The sequence below is a fragment of the Thermobia domestica genome, chromosome 4, assembly GCF_964235325.1.
Source record: "Thermobia domestica chromosome 4, izTheDome1.hap1.1, whole genome shotgun sequence".
Taxonomy (NCBI): Eukaryota; Metazoa; Arthropoda; class Insecta; order Zygentoma; family Lepismatidae; genus Thermobia; species Thermobia domestica.
In genome coordinates this window covers 328,508,211-328,532,209 of record NC_137457.1, presented here as the reverse complement: position 1 = coordinate 328,532,209, position 23,999 = coordinate 328,508,211, and the positions used below count along the sequence as shown (strand labels likewise).

Here is a 23,999-nt window from a genome sequence, read left to right as displayed (position 1 = left end):
CAGCGTAAATTCCATGAAAATATTATTACTTGCATACAGTGTTTCTTCCAGATATGTTTTTTGGGGGGCAATGCCCCTTTCTCCCCCTCCCGGAGAAGACCAAAATAATACGTCTGTAATATAATAATGAACAGAATAGTACCAGCAGTGCCCCTCCGAATAGTGTGTGTGCCCCCGGAACATTTTTTCTCAAAGAAACACTGCTTTATATACTTATTTCTGATGGAAAAGTAGAGCTTGATCAAATTGGTCTAGTTCATTTTCTTTCTAAAATTGACGTTATCGAGAAATTAGCCGAAAACCGAATGAAGATTTGTGATCATCTGCCATTTTCCAAGATGGCGGAGTTAGCACAAGGCCTTTAGGACCTTTAGTATGTTGATTAGCACCACAATTACAACGATACTGTGAAGAGAAAGTTTCATTACTTACGAGCAAGTAAGAAATCAAATATATCTCGAGGGGTGCCGATGTGCTCACCACACATCACCTAATGAAAAATGCCGTGTGAATGGTGATAGAATGCTTTTGGCAGAAACGTAAAAGCTCTATCAAATAGGAAATTTTCTGCTCTTTCAAATTGGTCTAGTTTATTTTCTTTCTAAAATTGACGTTTTCGAGAAATTAGCCGAAAACCGAATGAAGATGTGTGTTCGTCCGCCATTTTCCAAGATGGCGGAGTTAGCACAAAGCGGATCAATCAGGACTTTTAGTATGTTGATTAGGACTACTATTACAACAATCTTGTGAAAAGAAAAAAATCATTACCAATTGTGTCCACGAGCACCATATACGAGAATCCTAATTCGACTGGCCTATTAAGTATTCTGCCTTTTGGCAGGTCCTGGGACTAGTGAGGTTTTTTCTTCTTTTACTTATTTCTTTTCTTCTTAATTTTCAGTTTGGACCTGGAAATGTTTCTTCCAACTTTCTCCATTTTCAGCTTCCTCTTTTAACTCCCAATATTTTCTTCTATTTTTCAAATCATGGATCATTTGTGTTCTTCTTCCTATTCCTCGCTTTCCTTCCATCATTTCTATGAGGTATGAAGAGGACAATTTCTTCGCAAGATGTCCAATCCAATTGTCTTTTCTACGAAGGATAGTAGCTAGAAGCGTCCTCTTCTCTCCTATCCGTTTTAAAACGTCTTCGTTTGTTACTCTTTCTGTCCATTTTATCTTCTCCATCTTCCTCCAACACCACATTTCGAAGCTCTAAATATTTCTCCTCTAACTTCCGTAATGTCCAAGTCCAATGCTCCAAATATAGCACTTGACCAATTTCTTCCTTAGTCCAATATTAAGATTGCTAGTTAAGAGTGACCTTTTCTTGTTCAATGCTTCTTTGGCTATGGCAATTTACGACCTGATCTCTTTGGTGCAGTACGCGTCTTTCGTCAAAATATTTCCCAGATATTTGAAATGGTCAACCTTTTCAAGTATTATTTGTTCTACTCTGACCCATAAGGGCGCATTTCCACGGGATATTCTCATGACTTTCGGTTTTTCGATGTTGATTTCCATTCCATATAGTTTCCCAGTGTCAGCTATTTTGTCAATCATCTCCTGTAGTCCTTCTTCGGTTCTAGATATAATACTCGTATCATCTGCATATCTTATCCTGTTAATGATCTGCCCTCCAATCTTGAAATTTCTAATTCCCATTAATGCTTCCTACATTAACCATTCACTGTAAATGTTAAATGTTTTACAAATTGCACTTCAAACAAAAGAAAAGTTGACAAATAATGTTAAACATATATTCGGCAGTATACTTATCCCCCCCCCCTCAAAAAAAAATCTTACATGTACTTATTTACAGATTCAGAACTGCTTGAAAATAACTAATACGATGTCGATGTCTCTTTCCTTTCGTATTTACATTATATATGATAAACTTGTTCCAAAAACAAGTCAGAAACGTGATTTCATTAATTTAAAAATAATAAAAGATAATACTGATTTCTTTTTAAAGCAAGGTTGTGGTGTATAGTGTGAATACGTAAGAAAGTCATCGGTATCAATTAACTAGTGAGCATTATTGAAGCGTGCGATTCTCCCTCTCACTAATTTCAACCACAAACTAGACGAGTAGAACTCTAATCTCCGACGAAACACACACAGTGTTCTATAAAAATCTGAGTGTTTAATAAATATATTCAGAAAAATATATAGAATTGGGAAGAACGTGCTCATTCATTATCAGGATATCTACTAAAATTCCACAATGAAATTTCGTGACTTTTTCATGACCTTTTCTTTACCAAATCAGAAAATTTCCTAACATTTTCAAGAGCGAATTTGGGTGCGAATTAGGCCGAATTTTCATCCATGCTATAGAAACGTACTTTGGTTGCGATTTGATAGCGTCTAAAGCCGACCATAGGCATTTTTCTTGTTGAATTCTGATGTTTTATAGAACAAAATTTTCCAATCTGTACTTCCAATTTCCACAGTTAAAAAAACTAAATTTTGTGTCTTTTATGACCGTTTTCTGATTTTGTGAGTTTTTCGTGACATTCGTGACCGATAGATACCCTGATTATTAGCCCATTTCATATGCAATCAATTGAGATGGTTAGAATTTCCAGAAAAAAAAATAGACCATATTCGACCAAATTGTATATTTTACGAAAGTTGTCATAGATTTTTTTTATTTAAATCTTCGGAGAGAATTTTAATTGCTCCATGTTGGGTGAGTGGTGAGTGTCTCATATATTTTCAAATTCTCTTGTTCTTACGAGAAGAATCCATATTATCAGAACGCAGAAATTTTGGTGAAAGAATGGACTAAACCCAATTAATTAATCACGATCAATACGGGTGCCTTTTTTTATTTTTATTTTTTAAAAATAAAAAGCCACTGATTCTCCTACCAAAATTTCTGCCTCTAAACACGATCTTTCCCATTGTGTAAAATAAAATAGACTTTCAAATTCTTAGAATAGAATTTTGAAAAATAGATATGGTTTTCTTTGTAAATAATAATATACATATTTCCATTATTTGCCCCTATATTTAGTGACGGTCTTCTTTATTATGTCCTTATTTTCTTATTTCATCGTTCTTTTGTTTTAACATAGAATTATCTCCCCACTACAGATTATGTCTTAAGCTGAGAAGTTGAAATATACGAGGGTTGTACCAAAAGTAAGGTTCCCATATTTTTTTTACCAATAGAAAAAATTGTTTATTATTATTAATTTATGCATCGTTCGAAAGCTTACACTGTTGTCTATTTTTCAACATAGTCTCCATTTTTTTCCACATACTTTTGAAGACGGTGCTCCAGCTTTTGTGTTCTTAAGTCGAAGAAGTTTCTCGCCAATCTATTGAGAAAGCGTGTGACATCTGTTCGGACTTCATCGTCACTCTTGAAGCGTTTGCCACCTAAGTGTTCCTTTAGCTTGGGGAAGAGGAAAGGACAAGTTCACGGACAGTGATCCTCCGATCTTTGAGCAGCTCACTGTTGATCTTCTGGACAATCGCATCCGACACCGGTGGTCTTCCACTTCGTTCTTCATCGTGAACTTCGGTGCGACCCTCAGCAAAAGCCCTGTACCATTTGCGGATGTGCTACACGGACATGTACTCTTCCCCATAAACCTCAGTCAGTTGCCGATGAATCTCTACGGGCGGTAACTTCCTTGCGTGGAGAAACCGAATTACTGCTCGAACCTCACACTTGGCGGGAGCGGCGATCAACACTTCCATCTCTGACGGCTGCCAAGCGAACATGAAAAAATGGAGACTATGTTGAAAAATAGAGAACAGTGTAAGCTTTTGAACGATGTATAAATTAATAACAATAAACAATTCTTTTTCTATTGGTAAAAAATATAGGAACCTTACTTTTGGTACAACCCTCGTATTAGCTTCAATTGAGGATTCCGTCACGTATTTACATATTTATTATATTCTTTCTCTACTGTTACACTAACAGCACGAACAACAGATTATCACTATCGCGTTACACTGTTAGCACAGTCGATTTCGAGATTTACTGCCATCGTGTCTGCTGTCTCTCGCTGTTACTAGCAACAACATCGTGAGCAAAAAGAAAAGTTACCGCAATTGGCTTATATAGCTGAATTACCTGTGTTCTTACCCACACACCATTCAGTCTGTGCAAATATTCTATAACGATGAAAACTTCAATACTCCCTGTATCCCAACATTAAAAAAGGTCTTACCTTCAGCAGTACGATTTCAATTTACTGACATCTCTCTCTCTCTCTCTCAAACAATATTTTTTTAAGCGGAGAATTTGTAAAAGCATCCTACACATGCTAATTCTTGCAGAACATACTGTTAGAAATGTTAAATATTTTCTGAAAGCATATATTTCAAACTTAATTATACGTATCTAACACAAGGCTTATTATTAACACTGTGGCTATAAATACAAATATCAGCTCTATAGCAATGTAAAATATGTTATAACAAGAAATTTTTGTAGCCATTTGTAATTTAATGAACTATGTAAGTACGAGGAAAAATCAAAAAGTAAAGGGACTTGGAATTTCTCGCACTAGGGTTTGGTAACACTGATAGTATCCAGCGCTGAATTAGTATCTTCTGCAACACGTCTATGTAACGTGTCACTCTTATTCTCGCGTCAGTCGTTGAGTGTAGCAGACTGTTAAACATGGTAGCTTCTGTGTCGATCTGCACCAAGGAGTAAATGAGGACAGTGATTTGCTTTTTGTTTGCGGAAACCTGTGGAAATTATTCGTCGACTGCAAGTGAAGATGGAGACAGCTGTTTATCGCGAAGCAAAATGAAGGAATGGATAGAGCGTTTCAAACAGAGAACAACTTTATGTGAGGAGGAAAGACCGGGCAGGCCATCGACATCAACGACTGAGGACAATATCTGAAAATACTGACGCGCAGTATGTAAAGTATTGACGATTTCGTCCACTGTGATTCGTCTGTTATCCATCACCATACCCTCAACGACTTTCACATTGTCTTCACTCGTTGACGTCGATGGCCTGCCCGATCTTTCCTCGTCACATAAAGAAGTTCTTTCCTGTTTGAAACGCTCTATCCATTCGTAAATCTTGCTTCGTGATAAAGAGCTGTCACCATACTGCGCTTGCATTCGACGAATAATTTCCGCAGGTTTAACACCTTCCGCAAACAAAAAGCGAATCACTACCCTCATTTCCTCCTTGGTGCAGATCGACAATGGAGCTGCCATATTTAACGGTCTGTTACACTCCAACGATTAACGTGGGAATAGGAGTGACACGTTGCATAGAAGTGTTGCAGATGACACTAATTCAGCGCTGGATACTACCAGTGTTACCAAACCCTAGTACGAGATATTGCGGAAGTCCCTTTACTTCTTGACTTTCCTTCGTACTTTTAGAGCACACCTGATAATACGAGAAACTTAGAAACTTACTTTAAAAAGAAATATTAAATTTGAAAAAGTTCAAAAAGTGCAATTTTGTTTCATGAGGAAAGCCATACTGAGAATGAATCTACTCAGTAGTTCAGCTGGTTTTATCTTTTGATAACTATTTACCTGTTTATACATACTAAACAAATACTTACCAGTATACACTACTTTTTAAACTTTTCCTATGATGTACGGCAGTGGCAGCAATTGGACGTTAAAAGTGTGTGTTTTGGGGGGAGCAAGACATGATCTGAATATCTGTACATCAATGTTAGTTTTCCTGGTTGTTTCTAACACTTTGACGAAAGGTTGTATAATAGGATACTATCTTTGTCAGTTAAAATAGAATCCAAAATGGGCCTAAACTGTATCGACAATATATATTTTTTTATTTTCTGTTCAAAGAAAGAAAAGTGAAGGAAAAGGGATAACATTGTTGTGTCTGCTAGTACAAAATAATAATAATAATAATAATAATAATAATAATAATAATAATAATAATAATAACATTTTTGATTTCACCACGATTTTTTTGTAACTGCGGAATATCATAAATGCTGTAGGCAAAACACAACGGAAAAAGTAGAAATTGTTTCTTATTACTCTCTTTTTAATCAATATTCCTTACTATTAGAAAGAATACATTTTAGGAACTGTCGAGTTTTGTGCAATTAAAGAATAACTTGTAAAAGACTTTTGTGTGAGTGTGTGTGTGAAATTTTCTCTCAATTAGTTTCAAAGCGGCTAACATATCGAGCCCTTGTAAGAAGAAATGAAAGTACGCTGAAATTGTTGCGCTCCAATAGGTTAATTTTGGGGCCACTTTCCGTAGCAATTAAAACACAATTCCTGTAGCTTTCGTAACTCCGCAGGAAGACAAATAACCAATACGTACTCACGTAACGGCATATATTACTGGACACATTTTTTGCTATAAACCAATAATACATACAAAAAGTTTACATTTCTAAATGAAACTATGTACATTAGGGGGTCTCTTCAAAAATGTGGGTGGCAACTGCACCTCTTCACCCACCCACCTCAATCGCCGCCCCTGACGTACGGTCATTATAAACATGATTTAGTCTGTGTCCATTTTGCGATCTATTATTATACAATGAGAAACATTTCTTCTGTTCACTGGATTAGAGAAAGTAATTTCTAAGGTCTGGTAATTTTTCGATGTTGAAAAGAAATTTAGCATTAACCATGGGAAACGCCAATGTTTTTAAGAATATTAACTACATGTTGATTTTCCCTTAATTTTCAAAGCGTTGTGAAGACAACTTACAAAAATAAAAAAGCAATTAAGATAAGGTTAACAGACGAAATATACAAAACACGAGGATCATTTTTCCCCTTTTTACTGTTACTTTCTACAATTGTCTTGACAATGCGCCAAAAATTCAAGTGAAAATTCTGCATGTTTGTTATTTATTCAAGGATTTCTAAGGTTTCAAAGGTTAGTACTGAAAATCAATTGGTATTTGGCAAAACTCTATCCTACTCTCGGGTAATTGAGCAGCAGAATCATGACATAACGTCTAGTGTTTTCAAATTAAACATGATTCCTGCCATCAGGATTAATATGAAGACAATTATAACATTCCATTCACATATAGGGCAGTCAGCCTTTGGTTCTGCGTCTTTTGATTGGTTGATCTGTACAACTACCAAGCTTCCGTTGATTGGTCAACTATGTTTAATGATTAAAAACAGAGTCAATTTAAATAAGTTGATGGACAAGGTCTGGGGGAGGGGGGCAATTAATGGTTCCGCCATGGTCAACCCATCATTGAGAAAATGTGTTATTCAGATACTGGAATACTTGTCTGGTACAGTGAATCGGTGCAATACTCCAGCACGATATACACAGCCTCACGACTGCTCACTGATCCAACCCACGATTGCACACTGGGTACGCTTGCAGCTGTTGCCTCGGTGCGACGTCACAGTACTGCCACCTGTTGGAGAACCCCCACAGCTCTTGTAGGATGGATCAATCATCTGTCCCACCATTATTCTGTCCAACACAGCTCCTACACTGCAATTCGGTACGTAATATTTATACTTGTCTAGGGTTGCCAGATTTTGTAAACGAAAAACCGGGGCACCAATCTCAGGCTATATATAAGTTCAGGGTTCCTACTCATTTGGTCAGAATCTATTAATTACCTGTCTTTTCCAGATTAGTACTCACAATTTTCCAGTTCATTCTACATACACTTAACACAAATGAAGCCCCACAATGATGTATAAAGAATGTGAAAAGGTAACATAAGGAGAGCTGCCTAGCGTCCCTTATTCCGAATTCCACTTGTGTGTTTAACAGCTCCTAAATATTGCGCCAAATTACGACTCCCTCCCATTTATGACTGAGGAAATATTTTTTTGTTGCGTCATCACCTAAATCAGAAATACTATCCTAAAAGAAATACACATTTAGCATTTAGAAAGAAAAATACATTTACGCTAAATTGAGAATGATAAACAAAAACTAAATCTCTTGAAAGAGTTACGCACGCTCTCCAAAAGTTTGGCAGAAAACGAAATCCAGTATCAAAACTAAACAAGACACATTCCTTTATGTGTTTAACTGCTACTTCTTGTGCTAGAGCAAGTTGTCACGAAATTTTAGCTTGAAAATTACTGAAAATTTTATCAGATAAAGGAAAAAAATATAAATCTAAAATTATTGAAAGCGTGCACAGCATCTTTAGAAATATTTATCCACACAAGGGAAAATATATATTAAAAACAACTCAGTTCTCAGAAGAAATTGTGCCTAAGAAGATGACAGACAGGACGAAATAGGCAGTATAAATGCGATTAACATCCAGCGACTGAGAGCAACAACTTCACTGTTGATTGAAGTTCCAATAATGAAGCAGTTCTGCGCTGCCGATTGAAGTATAAAGTAACTAGTAGTTAATGACCGTTGAAAAAGACATTCTTTTCAATTGAAAGTGACATTCAAGAAATTATTTACATGACATATGCTTCCTCTTGAATATTTTTTTTAAAACCCTCTTTTTTTCCCTCTGGAAGGCAAACAACCCATAGGACGAAAGAAAGGATGTTATTTTCAAACTCATTGTTGTGTGTTTAGTAAAATCAATTGGCTATACAAATCTTCCGAAAGTCTTCTATTTTCAGGTGAGACATACTAGTTCTGGCAGGTTGAATTATTTCAAACTGAAGAACGAAAACCGGGACAAAAAGGCGTCCCTGTCCCGGAAAACCGGGACGTCTGGCAACCCTATACTTGTCTTCATAATCAATTCATGGATGTGTGTAGTTTTCAACCCGCTCCAATTTCGTAACGATCGAAAATCGGACAAATATTCATAGGACTTTTTCGGTTTATTTTCACATGTAGAATTATGTGACTTTTTTTTAATCACCCTGTATAATAAAGCTGTTTTTACTCAGTTTGTGTATATAATATGCCCTTCTCAACTTCAAATTTACCTCTTTTTATCCAGCTGCACAATTTACAACATTCTCTTCTAAATGGCAAAGGAAAGAAAACTATTTTTATGGCCCTAAATGTGTTGTTCGTTAACACTTTTATTGTGCTGGAAAAGATTATTGAATTGTGTCTTGTACAGGCCCTAATGTTTGTATTCACTAACGGTGACACACATATTACCTGTAAGTGTGAAATGAAATGAAATTTTTGAGTTTTACGTCCCATGGTTATGTCGGTTAGGCTAAAGGAGACGGTGATGATGAGAGATGAATGAAATGGTGGAATGAAGAAAGTGGAAGGAAACGGGAGAACCCCGAGAAAACCCACGCACACGGTGTTTGTCCACAACAAAGTTCACTTGGCGGGAGCATGGTTTGAACCCGGGACCCCAAGCACCAGAGGTGAAAGCTCTACCACTGAGCTACCGCGGCCCCCTACCTGTAAGTGTATCAACAAGTTATTGTTCAATTTTCAATCTTATGATCTTTGTACCTAAAGAGCAAGTTGTTTCCATAAAATGATTCGATCTTCGTGAGAGTGACACTGCCTCTTGAGAAAGGCATAAGAATAAGCGAGTGAAACCGTTCTGGAACACTCGTGAACGACAGAAAAAAAAAAACACCACTTTTTAAATAATATCAAAAGTTTTCTAAATAAGTACGACTACAACTTGTTTTCCGATAAAACGCTCAGTAAAATAATCATGTAGCTAGTTTCGCAGGTCGGTTTGTTGCAGAACGAAAGTATGACGATGTGTAATACCTGCATCCCCCTCAGAACATTTATAAAATAGACGGCATTGCAAATACAAAGAACGCTTAAGTGAAAATCTGAGCAAAATTCGAAACATTTAAACTTGGCTTGTTTAGAACAATGATCGCAAACGAAAGTAACATGCAGGTGCACAAGACAGTAATGCCAAGATGGCAATCACACTTGCAACCACCCGCCAAAGATAAATTAGTACAGATTTGTTTGATGTTTGGATCGTTTTTCAGCATCGAGGCTATAATGGAACTGGACCTACATCTTAAAGTGGGATCTGAACCATATGTATTCCCAACAAAAATCGAGCCTACTCGCAAACTACTTTATTCCTATGACATACAAAGGGTGAAAAAATGCACTGCCGGATCAACATTCGAAACCGGATTCCGGTTTACTATGCCGATACGTAAACTACTATCCAGACCAGGATTTAGGATTGAGATTTCTGGGCGTTCGGCTGCTTTAGCCATGTTAGTCCGTCACGTTTGAGGGATGACGTCCCTCAGCGAGCATACTATCCGGGGAAAGGGAAGGAAGAAAGCAGCCTGGGATTAATATGTTAGGTACCACCCCAGCATTTACCTGATATAAATGAGGAAAACCCAGGAACACCTCATTCAGAATGGCTGACCTGAAAAAGCTTTTTACACTTTTTCGACCGAGTGCCCCCACCAGGAATCGAACCCGGACCATGCAGCCCAGTCCGCTCCTTGAACAGCTATACATTCTTCCATTCCTGATCCCAAAAAATAGCCACTTACACTACAAGAACTGTACTGTAACTACCGTTGTGCTTTTAACAACCCCGTGCCTGCAGCATTGGCACGGTAAGCCGGAGACCCGAGTTCGAATCTTGGTACAGTCGCGCATTTTTCACTCTGTATATCGTTAGGTTCGCGCCCATTGAGTAATTAGTGTAATCTGATATAAGTTATTTCCGTAATTTATTAAAAATAATACATAATTCCTAATTGGGATCAGTATTGAATATACATCGTAAGAAATAACAAGGGTATTTTATTAATATGAATCCATCACATCACACTATTTCACTTTCATAACCCAAGACATATGGGATAACATTCTCTCCCATGTTTTGTAAACAAAAGTTAAGCTCTCACCAGACAAAAACTAGTAATCTAATTGTTTTTCTCAGAACAGTATTTCGGTGAATACTTTAAGTATATTATGTCGGTAGTTTTGCACTTTTCGACTATAGCAAATCTAAGGTTATATAAAGCATGGGAAATACGTTAAGGCATAACCACCTACAATAAACATAATGAAATACTAATCTTGAACTCCATTTTATTAATTTAATCGTATACGCTTCGATGATTGCTTGTTATGACCATCGATACCTGACTGTTACGGGATTTTTACATTAATTCCCGCATACATTCTTACCTGTATTTCGATTTGTGGGTATAAAAGTTGGTTCTTCATCCATGTATTATTTTAGCAAGGACATTAACAGGAGGCCATGCATTGTGTGGTGCTGAAGTTCGCCAACCCTTCAAATGTTTATTGCAGTACTACAATCACAGTTGTGTTGTTTACTGTTAACGATGTATACTAGTGTGTGTGTGTGTGTGTTTTTTTTTTTTTTTTCTAAATGTTGAAAATATACCATCAATGTTCGAAGTGGAAAAAAAAGCAAAGGCGGTGGCGGTATGTTTTATTACGATTTAGACTCAACATACCTGTTATTTAAATATTGTCTTGATCACTGAAAAACCAGAGACGGTATGTCCTCATTACTGAGAAACCAGAGGCGGTATGGCATACCACCGCATACCGTCTCACTTCGACCACTGTATACCATCATATGAGTCCACGAGCCAATACCAAATTTCCTAAACAGTCACGTACGGATGATAAAAAGTCAGCGAAACGATATATGGTTAAATCAATAATACGGTTGCTTTAAGTGGAGTTTCAGGTTAGTATTCCACTATTCATTATATCCCATCAGTTCACTTAGTAGTCTTCAATAGTTCTTTATTGAATTAAAAGTAAGTTAAAAAATGAAATAAAATCTTTAAGTTTAACGTCTCACGACTATGCCGGCTACGCTAAAGGAGACTAAGATTATGAGAAATGAATGAATTAGTGGAATGAAGAAAGTGGGAGGAAACGGGAGAACCCCGAGAAAATACACGCACTCGGTGTTCGTCCACCACAGCGTGACCTGGGATCGAACCAAGGACCCCATGGACCAGAGGTGAACGCTCTACCACTGAGCCACCGCGTCCCCAAAAATAAGTTAAGTCAGTCTCCTATTCTAAATGGAAGAAAAGATCATTCTCTGACATTTTAGGTATCATGACAGAAAAGGTACTAATTGAAACTTCTATTCGTACAATTGGTAGGTAACAGGAATACGAGATAGGAATGTAAATTTTGTTGGTCATTTTGTAGGCGTCAAAATTTGTAGAGCAACGAATAAGTAAATTTATTAGTTACCTTTTTTTCAGATACGGAAACTTCTTAACTTGAAACTATAAAAAAAACTACAATTGATATTCGTTCCATTACACGATAAATGAAAAAAACTTACCTCTATCTGATTCCGTAAAGAGATGAGTGCTAATTCTTTATGCCAATACTCTATATAACGGCTTACTACAAACAACTCTTGTGTAAGTTATAAGTTTAGAAAATAAAATAAGGTCTCTTAAGTTAAGTTTAGTACCAACCATGCTGATCTATCAAGCACAAAAATAACAAATCACCAACAGTCAAGCAAAGTTGTATTAATCAGGTATGCTTCCACCTAATTCAATATTGTTCTAGTACAAAAAATAAAATAAAATGCATGGTTCTCAAAAACCACAGATTTAGAAGAAATATTAAGAAAGAGAACGTACTTACTGGCATGTTCATCATATGAGTCATTCTCTTCTGTTCCAATTGTACAATAAGAAGAAGATAAAAGCGCTAACCGCTACTACACTATATTTCGGAATCGCTATACAAACCGTCATTTCGGTTTGGTAAGCACAATACTGCTCCAGTAAACGGAATAAGTTACTTTTTTTTTTTTTTTTTTTTTAAATAATAATCAATCTTACCTATATCTTTTATTTACTATTATTTCTTCCATATTTCGGTTGAATTCGACATTGTTGTTCGCGACATATGATCTTTTAAAATATTGTAAGTACTGAACTGGAAAATGAAGGTATTCAATTCGGACTGTCAAAAATATATAAAATCCAGATTGGTATAGCAGGTTAAAGTAACTGACAAAGTGTACCAGATTCTCATATACATAACCTGAAACTCTGTTTCAAGTCTCTGCCTAGGGATCCATGATACGGAAACAACAAAAAAATTAGGTACTGCTGTTGGAAAAGCCCAATGTTCCATGCTCTTGCACCATTGTTTTTCTATGTATGTTGCAGATTCAAGATACAGCGAAGAAAGAAAAAAGATCGTATTGCAGTTTTGGCATCACACAAATACAGAAATCATCCAACTACAATCTTTAAGTTATTGAAAAGCTGGACATTACTCAGAAGTACGTATATCACGATTAATAATACATATCGTCTCTAAGTGATAGATCTCACATTTAGGAATTTTGGATTTTTTAGATTTCTGGGCTTTCGGCATCTATGGTCATTTAGCCCGTCATGTTTGAGGGATGACGTCCGTCGGCGTGCACACTATCCAGGGAAAGGGAAGGAAGAAAACAGCCTAGGACTTGTATGTTAGGTACCATCCCGGTATTTGCCTGGTGAGAATGAGGAAAATTTCATTGAGAGTCTGGCCTGAATTTTTTTTTTTTTTTTACCGAGTACCCCCACCGGCAATTCAACCCGGGACTGCTCGCACCGAAGGCGAGAGCATTAGCGACTACGCTACGCAGGGCCACATATCTCATTGAGAGACCATGCTCCATAAAATAATAAAGGTCCGAACTGACCGTAATCTTGTCTGAAAGCAGACTCGTCGCTATACACTGATCAATGAAGATCTAGGACTGTGTGCCTACGAAAGAAAAAGAGCCCATCTTCTCAATCAACGCCACGTTACAATGAGACATGACTAATCAAAGTCATTCCTGGAGTACGTGGACAAGCATTAACGAATTTTGTTCTCGAACGAGAAATTGTTCACAGCTGAATAAAGCAATCAGAATAATGAAGCGTAAGCTACGACCAGTTACGCAGCATATGACCAGTATTTCTCCAGTACAGTGAGGCCATCACCCGGCGTTTACTATGGTTTGTCTACGGATGTCTTACTTGGGTCCCGCTCAAGTTTATTTTTACCAAAAAGATGTCAAAAGCAGGGCTAAAGTAAAGCAAAACGACATTCTCAAAAAGCTAGTTAAGCCCACAGCATACAAGGTTCACAAGGGAAGACGACTCAAGGATGGTTTCGTCTCAACAACATTGCGTTCATTACACCAGAAGAATAGCACTAGCTAAGTTCAGACTTGGGTTCTTTTGATTACAAAATATGGTCCTCTTTGAAGGAGAAAGTGTGTGTTAAATCTTGGACACATCAATTTTAAAGTACTTATTGGTGAAAACAGTTGCTAAAATATACATGACTGGTAATGCGTGCTCTAACTGATGATTGGCACATCACTAAAGCAGAATGATGACTTATTACAATACTTCTCTCCTCACTAAGCTTCGCTTCGTCGATCGCGATAGCGCCTGCACGTAAGCTTCCTAGTCAAGTTCAAGGAATATAGATGTAAAAATCAGACACTTTGAACCTTCCAGAGTAATTATGTTAAACTTGAAATATCATGTACATGTACGTTACCGTCAGAGCAAAAAGTTAAGATATGCCTTTAAAAAAAATGAAAAATGTCTCAAGTACTGTACAATCTTAAGCATAATTATTCACAAATCGAAAACAGTTTGCCTTGAGAGATGCTTTGATCTTACTTGTACCTGATTCGGTGAAGTAGCTCGTATTATACACGAGGTCAATTGTACACTCAATTGTAGTGATATGAAACCGGTCTTCGTCCTTTAACAAGAAGTTCACACATTAGCAAGTATTCCCAAAATGCAGCCGGTAAGTTTAAATTATAACTGGATTAATGAGAGTGCCACACACTGCCAGCATTACAAAAAAGATGCAATTCGTTAAAAATACCGTTTCCCAATAGCTAAATTATTATAACATAAAAGGAATGCACGTGCAACTAGCAAACATAAATATCAATTAATTCATATTTTAGCATCGCCAAGCGTTGTGGAAGTAACATTTACTATAAAATATATAGTCGGCGTTCAGGCAGAAGTCACACCAAAAACATACGAATGGAGTTAGGTACTTCTTCCAGTACGATGACGATACAAAACGTGAAATACACGACGTTCTAACATTGTTAGGCTAGATATAGCAGGTGAAATTGTCATGCTAAGTGTGATTATTCTTAACATAACAATGCCATCTGCTATATTTAGCCTCATAATATGTATCAGAACATCGTATATTTAACCTTGTATATCGTCCTCGTACTGGAAGTACACTCATGTCCAAAATGATTGTCGCATATCTATAACTGTCTTCTTGTAAGGATATAATTTGATAATGATTTTGCAGGGTAATTTTAATACAGATACTGTGTGTATAATCGGGAAATGTATATTTGTGGTAAATTTCATAGGAAAAGAATTATAAATACGAAAATTAGAATGAGTAAAACAAAATGCTGCTAAATGGACAAGAAAGTTTTATTTTCGTTTTATTGTTCTTATTTACTGCTCTTTTGACATGAAATTTTCCACATACATGTCTTTGCCGATTATACACACACTAATATTATAAGAAATACCGGGCGAATTCGTAATCAAATTATATTCCTACAACATATTTATAGACATGCGACAATAATTTTGGACATGAGTGTACCTAACTCCATTCGTATGTTTTTAGAGTTAGTGATTTCTGCCTGAACGCCGACGATATATTCTTAACATATAAACTTGTTATAAAAAGAAAGCCATTTGTTTTCATTTGACAAGAAGAGATATTTCCAGCACAAACTTTATTTTAGAGGTGTTCAAGGAAATAATCCAGGTACCAGAATTAAAGCCTGAGACAAACATCTAGGCATTTCAGCTAAACGAATAAAACGCACACTCTAACGCGATGTTGCCGAGTGCTAAGAGGTGTGGCTATGGCTAAACAGACGAACTATAGCGCGATCAGGTGGCAGAAGATAGACGTGGATGTGTAGAAAATAAACGTGGCAATACCGCTGGCTTCTCATTTGCCAGCAGCATTTAAAGGGAACTTGGAGCGCCGCCTTCAAATGCACGTCGTTTAATACACAAATCCCTCGAGTAAATAAATAAATAAATAAATAAATAAATTAGAAAAAAAAAAAAAAACATCTGAGTTTGATTCCTGTAAAAGAAAATTTCTCTGTGAAAAGTTATCAACAATCCAGACAGTTATATTGTTAAGCGGATCATCCTGTCTGATTGCAATAGTGAAGGTATCGTTTTCGTCACACCATGCGAATAAAAACAAACACAACTTGAAACAGATTTCTCTCCAAATATCGTGCTTCCATGTAACAAATGAAGTTAAAACCCCCAAGACCATAATTTAACTTAATACACAACGCTCAAGATATGTAATGATCTTGCACACACACACACACACACACACATATATATATATATATATATATATATATATATATATATATATATATATATATATATATATATATATATATATATATATACACTTTCAACACTGTGACTTAAATTTATAAAGCTTAAGCGGAGACATATAACGTAAACGATTCTTACTAATTTGATTTCCGCCCGCCTTTGTCCTTTCAACTGCAAGATTACCACTCTTGACTTGACGATGGAATGCTAATAATTTTTAATTGATGAGGATAATGGCTGGTATATATCTTATGCTATTTAAAAAAAGTCACGATTCAAGAAAGGTTTTGAATAGAAGAGAAATGACTTTCTGTATGATATATCACACTGAGCTGCACAGCTATGCTAATATTTACAATGTTTACGCATAGGAATAACCTTGAAACGTAGGTACTTCTATACCACGTTCCGTAAGGCTTTGCTTTCGTAACCAGAAACTCCGGCTCTGAATATTTCGCTGTTATTTAGTAACACATGGTAGATACAAACAATAACAACTGTAACGGTCTTTAATATTTGTAATATCTTACTTATAGATACAGGATTGATTGCAATTAAAGAAGACGAACTTTCGGAGGTGATTTCTTTTTACCTTGGGTGAAAATATGAAGCTTATTCCTAGAGAGAGATAGAGAGGTTATGAACTGGCCACACTTCTGATTTTTTTTTTTTTTTTAACCTTGAATATATGTGACGTCTTATCCCACAGCTTTTCATTTGTGTAATAAAGGTGGCGTGAAAAATTTATGTTTTTCATGGCAAATGTTTTTCTTACTGAATGAGAAAAAAAATCAGCTGGTAGATACAAAGTAACCATCCAATGGTCCAACGAATTATCTTAAATTTTAGAGAGTATTTTTCCGATTATTGCTTTTAATAATTGCCAACAATGCTAGTGTCATTTTTAAATGTGTTACGTAGCTTCTAAAACAAAAGAAGATATTTATATGCAATTTATGCAACAAACTTGCATGTTATCTTCCTGAAAAAGAAGAACCAAACTACCTTGCCGTAACACCCCATTTGTGAGCCTAAGCCTGCTCCAGCGCAATCCGCTAGCGATCGGCTCAACTGCAGCCAACCTAGCGGCCGTCACGTCTTGTTTACACGTAACTCCCCACCTTGCCTCACGACGCCGAAAATTGGAAAGCACCGACCGCGAATCGAACCCGTAATCACGCGGACATGAGTCCAACGCTTTAACCACTACATTACGGTGTTCTCGTGTTCCTCAAAAATAAATCAGGTAAACCAGACAGGAAAATGACGATTCCTTAATTGAAATAAAATTAATCCTTTTAAAAAAATCTCCATCAGGGTCGCCATTTCCATTGGACAAATTTCAACCTCCTTACCTGGTCCAAGATGAAATGCATTTTACATTTGGCCCTTTAAGGATTCAGGAATATTTTACAAACTATCTCATGCTGATGCGATTCTTCATTAATAATACATGACGCTTTTAAATCCACCACGACTTCAAAAACGCTACTAACATGAGATTTTTGCTTGTCACTGTCCAAACAGACACGGTTTCGATGAATTCTTTGTGGTGCTATGATTCATTTTTAAAATCACACTGACAAAATATACCTTGGCCCTAAATAGGGAAGTCGACAGGTCGCATAGTTTAGAAAATCTGAACCATAAGACGAGTTAAGTTGATATTGAGTTCAACGTCCCTTTCAGCAGCGAGGCTATACGAGACGAGACCTACTAATTAACGTGGAATCCGAAGAACATGAGCTCCTGCCGGGAATCGAACCCGGCTCTCCCACGCCAAAGGCGCGAATGCTAACCGCTTAGCCACGAAGGAACTAAACCATATAACGAATCGAGGCGGTAGCTCACTGGAACTGAACTGAATTAATTGCGGCTTTTCACGTCGATCGCCAGAAGAATGAAGCACACAAAATCGCAAATTAAATCTCAAATTTTCCAACAAAATCTCGTCAGATCTAGTCCTGAGGATAAGTCAATTGTCAGACATTTCTACTCCTAAATAGAACTATTTTTGTTGGACTTTTCTTCTACTCTTCCCCATATGGTGTTAGGAATCACCTTCCAAAGCTTTTCTCCCACACTTCACATATCCTGTATTGAGAAACTGTATGGTCTGCACCGTCACAGTAATTTTCTTTGGATATTAACACTAAATATTGAGGAATATAGGTATTATTATGCACAATGTTACAATCCACAGAGATGTTTATTCCCACGATTGATACAAACCATCTATAATACTGATTTTAAAACGAATATAACAATTCCTGTACACCACTGGCACACTTGAGATTCTACATTCATTGCTATAACAAATTTAACACGAATATTGAGATAAGTATTTACATAGCTTCCAAATCCTTAAATAACAAATCTGGCCATTGTTAAATGTAATTTTAACAAAAAACAAAGTACTTATGATCAATTTTGTACAACAAAGCGTATGATTTTTAAGCTGTAACATTTGTCACAGACAAATGAAAGCGTTTTGACCCTCAACAATATACATAAGTGTGCATTGTGAGAACTGAAAATTATTCTTTGTACCTTTTAAAAATTAAATAGCAATATTTTAAGCATGCGAAAACTGCTGACTGAAATTTAAGCATGCATTAAGCATTCGCAGATCTATTTGTGAAGTATAATATAAAAATAAATAAGAAATTAAATCAGTAATTTTCAACTCTGTGGACGCGGCCTAGAATTAGGTCTTCACACAATTACTAGTTATCCATACAGTAATGGGGTTACTTATCGCGTACATTACGCAAATATCTGCTTCTGACTAGAATTTTAACTGTCAGTCAATACTTCAAATAGGCATATTTTCCTCAATTTAGTCATATGCCGAACAGAAAATTTCACGCGCTGTAATCGTAAAAAAGATAGTTAAGCACTACAGAATTCTTGGCACCTACAATAGACATTCTCGGTATCAGTTTCCTTTTACAACATCCAAACGCATCTCTACGAAACAGGAAAACAAATATCTTTAAATTTAAGATTTCTACTCAGTTTCTCATAAAAAGCAAATTTATTTGTTAGCAAAGTTCTAGGTGCAGCTATTATATGCTGGAAACAACATTTGGACGATGAAAGGTAATTTATGAATGAAAATTGAACAGTCTCCATCGACGTCACCATTTACCTAATGGAAGCGAGAAAAATCCATCAGGATGGTCGATAGCGAAAACTTTTAATTATACATCTAAATTCGCTTGACACAGTACGATAAAGGAGTCTACAGGGAACTATAATAAATAAACGAGTGAGAAAGTAATGTATAATAAGCTCGTCGAGAACAGTAGAAATCCTAAAACCTACAAAACAGGAAGTAGATAACCAGCACTGATGCATAAATGGTGCCCGAACAGGGACACTCATAAATTCAAACCCACACCAACTCTTACATCTGTTAAGAGATAATTCTCTCTAAACGTTCAGTTTGCCTGTTGATTTTATATTCAAATTCATTAAACGAAACCATTTGCCCGATCAGTTAAATTATTTTATGACACACTTAAGTCTCAGAAAGCATCGCTCGCATAGCAGCTGCTCTACCAACTGAGTGCCATACCATCTTTGCTGTATCTCTACTGATGCCTAAGTGCAGCATCAAATAATTTAAATAACTGCTCACATATAACAAATGTTAAAGTTTCCTCAAATGGAATATCTAGTGTTAGATTGCTTCTACAAATTACCAACCTATAGTTGGTCAAGAGAGATTTGCGAAAGTCAGTGCCAAAACATAGAAAAACTATGTTGCTAGTTGATCAATTGCTTGAGCAACCACCTAACAAAAACTGGGTAGTTTTTTGTCTGCAAGTCCAGCAGCAAGATGTATTTATGTTTTCAATTAAAGCGCCACCGTTTTGTATTTCACTAGTAATCGTCTCTTACTTTTATGTGCGATAGTAACATTTGTTCCACATGCAGTTTAAGGTAATTTCAGAAAATAATCTTACGGGCAAATATATATATATATATATATATTTCAATATTTATGTTAAAATACTGAGCCATTAACTTCACCGTACTTAAAATACTTATGGTTCACTGTTGACTGTGTTACAAACCATTTTATTTGATGGGTTGGAAGTATCAATCAAAAGCTGGTATGTGTTAAGAACAAATAGTTACAAAGCGGTCAGCCGGAAAACTGACAACAATGAATCGAAAGATATTTCCTAATAAATTAAGAAGTTTTAAAACACTACTAACATTTACTTTCGTATAGACGTGTGGAACATCAGCAGGGTGTCTACTAAAATTCCAAAATGAAATTTCGTGACTTTTTCGTGACCTTTTTTCACCAAATCAAAATTTCCTAACATTTTCGAGAGCAAATTTTGGTGCGAATTAGGTCGAATTTTCATCCATGCGATAGAAACGTACTTTGCTTGCGACTTGGTAGCGTCTAAAGCCGACTACTGACATTTTTGGTGGTGAATTTTGACGTTTTATAGAACGACATTTTCCAATCTGTTATTACATTTGTACAATTTTAAAAAATCATGACCCAAAAGCTAAATTTCGTTACTTTTTCGTGACTTTCATAACCGTTTTCTGATTTCGTGACTTTTTCGTGACATTCGTGACCGATAGACACCCTGATCAGGTTACACTAATTTAGAACTTCTTTGCATATTAGAGTATTCCAACGTTGAAATCTGAGGCAGTATTTCAAGTTTGAGTTAATTCTCTTTCTCAAACCAACAGGTGTACGCCAATTTTTCCTTACTCACTGATGTAAAGAAACCACTGTATTAGCAACTGCAGAAAACAACAAACTGCGCTGATTTATCAAAACAGAACGATACTAAAAGTAATGGGAGTTTAGTGTGTCTCTCAGAACCATGTCCTGCTACCAGGAATCCCATCCAAGTCTTCCTCACCACGGAGAGTAGGCTAATCATACATATATCCATGAGGGAGATTTTTAATGATGTTCACTCAAAAGAGCAGTATTATTACAGTTTGTAATTTTTTATTATGCTAGCATTACATTCACTTTACAATGTACCAGTACACCTATACTTCAAATTTTCTTATTTTGAAGTATTGGTGCACCCATGCCTAACAGTATATCTAATCACTATTAGAAAAGTACAAAAATTACAAACTATACTGATATTTTTCTTTTGGGTGAACATCACTAAATTTTATTTTTCTTCAAGTCTATGCATTTGTTATTCTCTATAAATAGTCTATACAGTAACTTTTGTTTTAAGCTATACGAAAAAAAAAAAAATATTGATGTGAACTTCAGCCTGACAAAGCGAATTATCGTTCTTGAAATACTGCCATGGATTTCAATAAACTTGAACAAATATTTTTAATTGATTAATGACAAAAATGAGACTATTAGTAAGTCAGATCCTTCAAGTTTTGAAATAAATCGTACGAAACTTCAAACTTTACATCAATTGTTTGGGAACTACGCAGGGGACAAATACACTAAAAAAAAACTGATAACTTACCTGATAATTCTCAATACTGATAAGCTTTAACACACCAAAATTTACATTTGCTATTCCGCAAACTTCCTCAGAAATTTGGAAGATCATTTAGAATAATGGAACAAATTCCTATTTTCAGTACATGCATGATGTTTTCGTTTCTTCTCGTGCGTCGTGTTGTGAAATTCTTTAGTTTTTGGAAGTATGTTTCCAACTGCTTTGAAAAGTCATTTTGGATTGGAGATGGAGGTTCTGCTAAGTGCGCCAATAACGTGATACAAAATTTTATTGAACCAAAATTCACGGAATCGTAAGGCTAGTACAATTTTATTTTATTAATTTATGTCACGCTGAATATGATTGAAAAAAAAAATCAGAATCTACCTTTATATTGTCATCGAACAAATAATTTAACAGTATGGATGCTATTTTTAGTGGTTCCCCCACCTGAGAATATTTTGCGTATCTAAGCCTGCTTAACATTTTTGAATTACACGATATTTTGCCTACAATAACCAGTTCAATTCCTTTACTTTTATATCTCATAGATCTAGCTATCTCTTAAACAAACAAACAAACAAACAAACAAAAGTTTAGATTGCGATGATATCCCCTGTAAGTTTCTCTTCTACCAATATGGTACGCAACAGTATAGCAAATGAAAATTTTGGACGCTAAACTTTAGCAACACGAAGTTTTACTCGGTACTTACTCAGTTTTCAGTATTAACTGATTAATATTGATTATTCTAGTGGAATATTGAAATATGAATATTATTATTTTAAAGTTTAGTTTGTAAAGGAATATAATTAACAACTTCCGGTCGTGAACTGATGCTTGAGCCATAGCACCATCAATTATTTTGTTTCTTCTTATTCTAAGGTTTCAATTAATCAGATGACTCTGGTACTCACTTTGTAGACGTAATTCCCTAACCTATGAAACAGAATTTTTCTGACGTAACACATTGAAATGAAATGAAATCTTTAAGTTTTACGTCCCACGGTTATGCCGGTTAGGCTAAAGGAGACGGTGATGATGAGAGATGAGTGAAATGGTGGAATGAAGAAAGTGGGAGGAAACGGAGAACCCCGAGAAAACCCACGAGCGCGGTGTTTGTCCACCACAAAGTTCACTTGGCGGGGGCTGGGATCGAACCCGGGACCCCAAGCACCAGAGGTGAACGCTCTACCACTGAGCCACCGCGCCCCCCGACGTAACACATTGAAGGTGTAAACAATTTACGTAATTTCGTTTCCACATAATACTAAGATACATCATAGAAGTTGGAACAAAAACGAAAAATAAAATAAACGAATGTATACAACTCCGCTAACTGAAGTTCAAAGCCGTTTCACTTTAATAACCTTGATTACTATTGGATTTATCAATGTTCAAGATAAAAAAAAAATCCATTATCACAATCCAACTAACAATGCCCACAGTACTGTGTAATTAGACACGCGTTCTCTAAGGTAAAGATGACTTAATTATGTCACATATACTAGGCCGCGACTTCACGAAGGTTGAAAACCACTGATTTAGGCTTTTCAAGCACACATAACAAGCAATAACAAATATATAATAAAAATAAAACATGTGTCAGGGGAAAACAAGTGTTTTGCTGTCATAGTATAAAAAATAACATTCACAGCTTATAAAACCTCATCAAATGAAAGACTTCTTTCTTAGGACAACCACGAGATCTTTAACCCACACTCTAGGTGCATCACCATTTTCCGGAACGATTAACAAAATAACAAGTGAACTATAAACCCTTAATTCTTCTACCCTCATTGCTATTTTTGGACTAGACACTCACATTATACGAGAACATTTCCAGACATAAATAGGAACGTCCAATTTGCATTCTCGTCGTTTGCAATAATAATACTCTAACTGGAACTATTGAAATGGAACTTATGAATGTAAATGAGACCAATTGTTGAGGAATTAGCTACGTGCATAACATTCAACAAATGCTTATGTATAAAAAACTAAGCAAACACAATCCAAAATAAAAACTATCTAGCAAGCGTAGAAACATATCAGAGTTCAAGGCTGCTTTCCCCGTAACTAACCTCTTGTAACAAATCCTGAGCTGCTATGGCTTTCAGGACGTTCTTCTTGCTAGTTTCTTGGATTTCACCTCCCAACAACAGCTCATCAAGAATAAAGTACGCCTTCTCAAAATTGAAGATAATGTCAAGTTCACAAACCTGAAATA

General features: G+C 36.0%; 1 protein-coding gene across 4 annotated transcripts in view; it reads right to left on the bottom strand.

Annotated features, from left to right (window-relative positions):
- AP-1sigma (AP-1 complex subunit sigma-2) overlaps positions 1 to 23,999 on the bottom strand; it is a 92,050-nt gene that overhangs the window by 54,927 nt on the left and 13,124 nt on the right. For all 4 annotated transcript variants that reach the window (XR_014131301.1, XM_081756852.1, XM_081756850.1 and 1 more), the window contains exon 4: positions 23,854 to 23,991. Coding sequence is in view for 3 of the 4 variants with exons in the window: in XM_081756852.1 (XP_081612978.1) it covers positions 23,854 to 23,991 (138 nt within the window). In the remaining variant the exon portion in view is untranslated. The remainder of the gene's footprint in view (positions 1 to 23,853; positions 23,992 to 23,999) is intronic.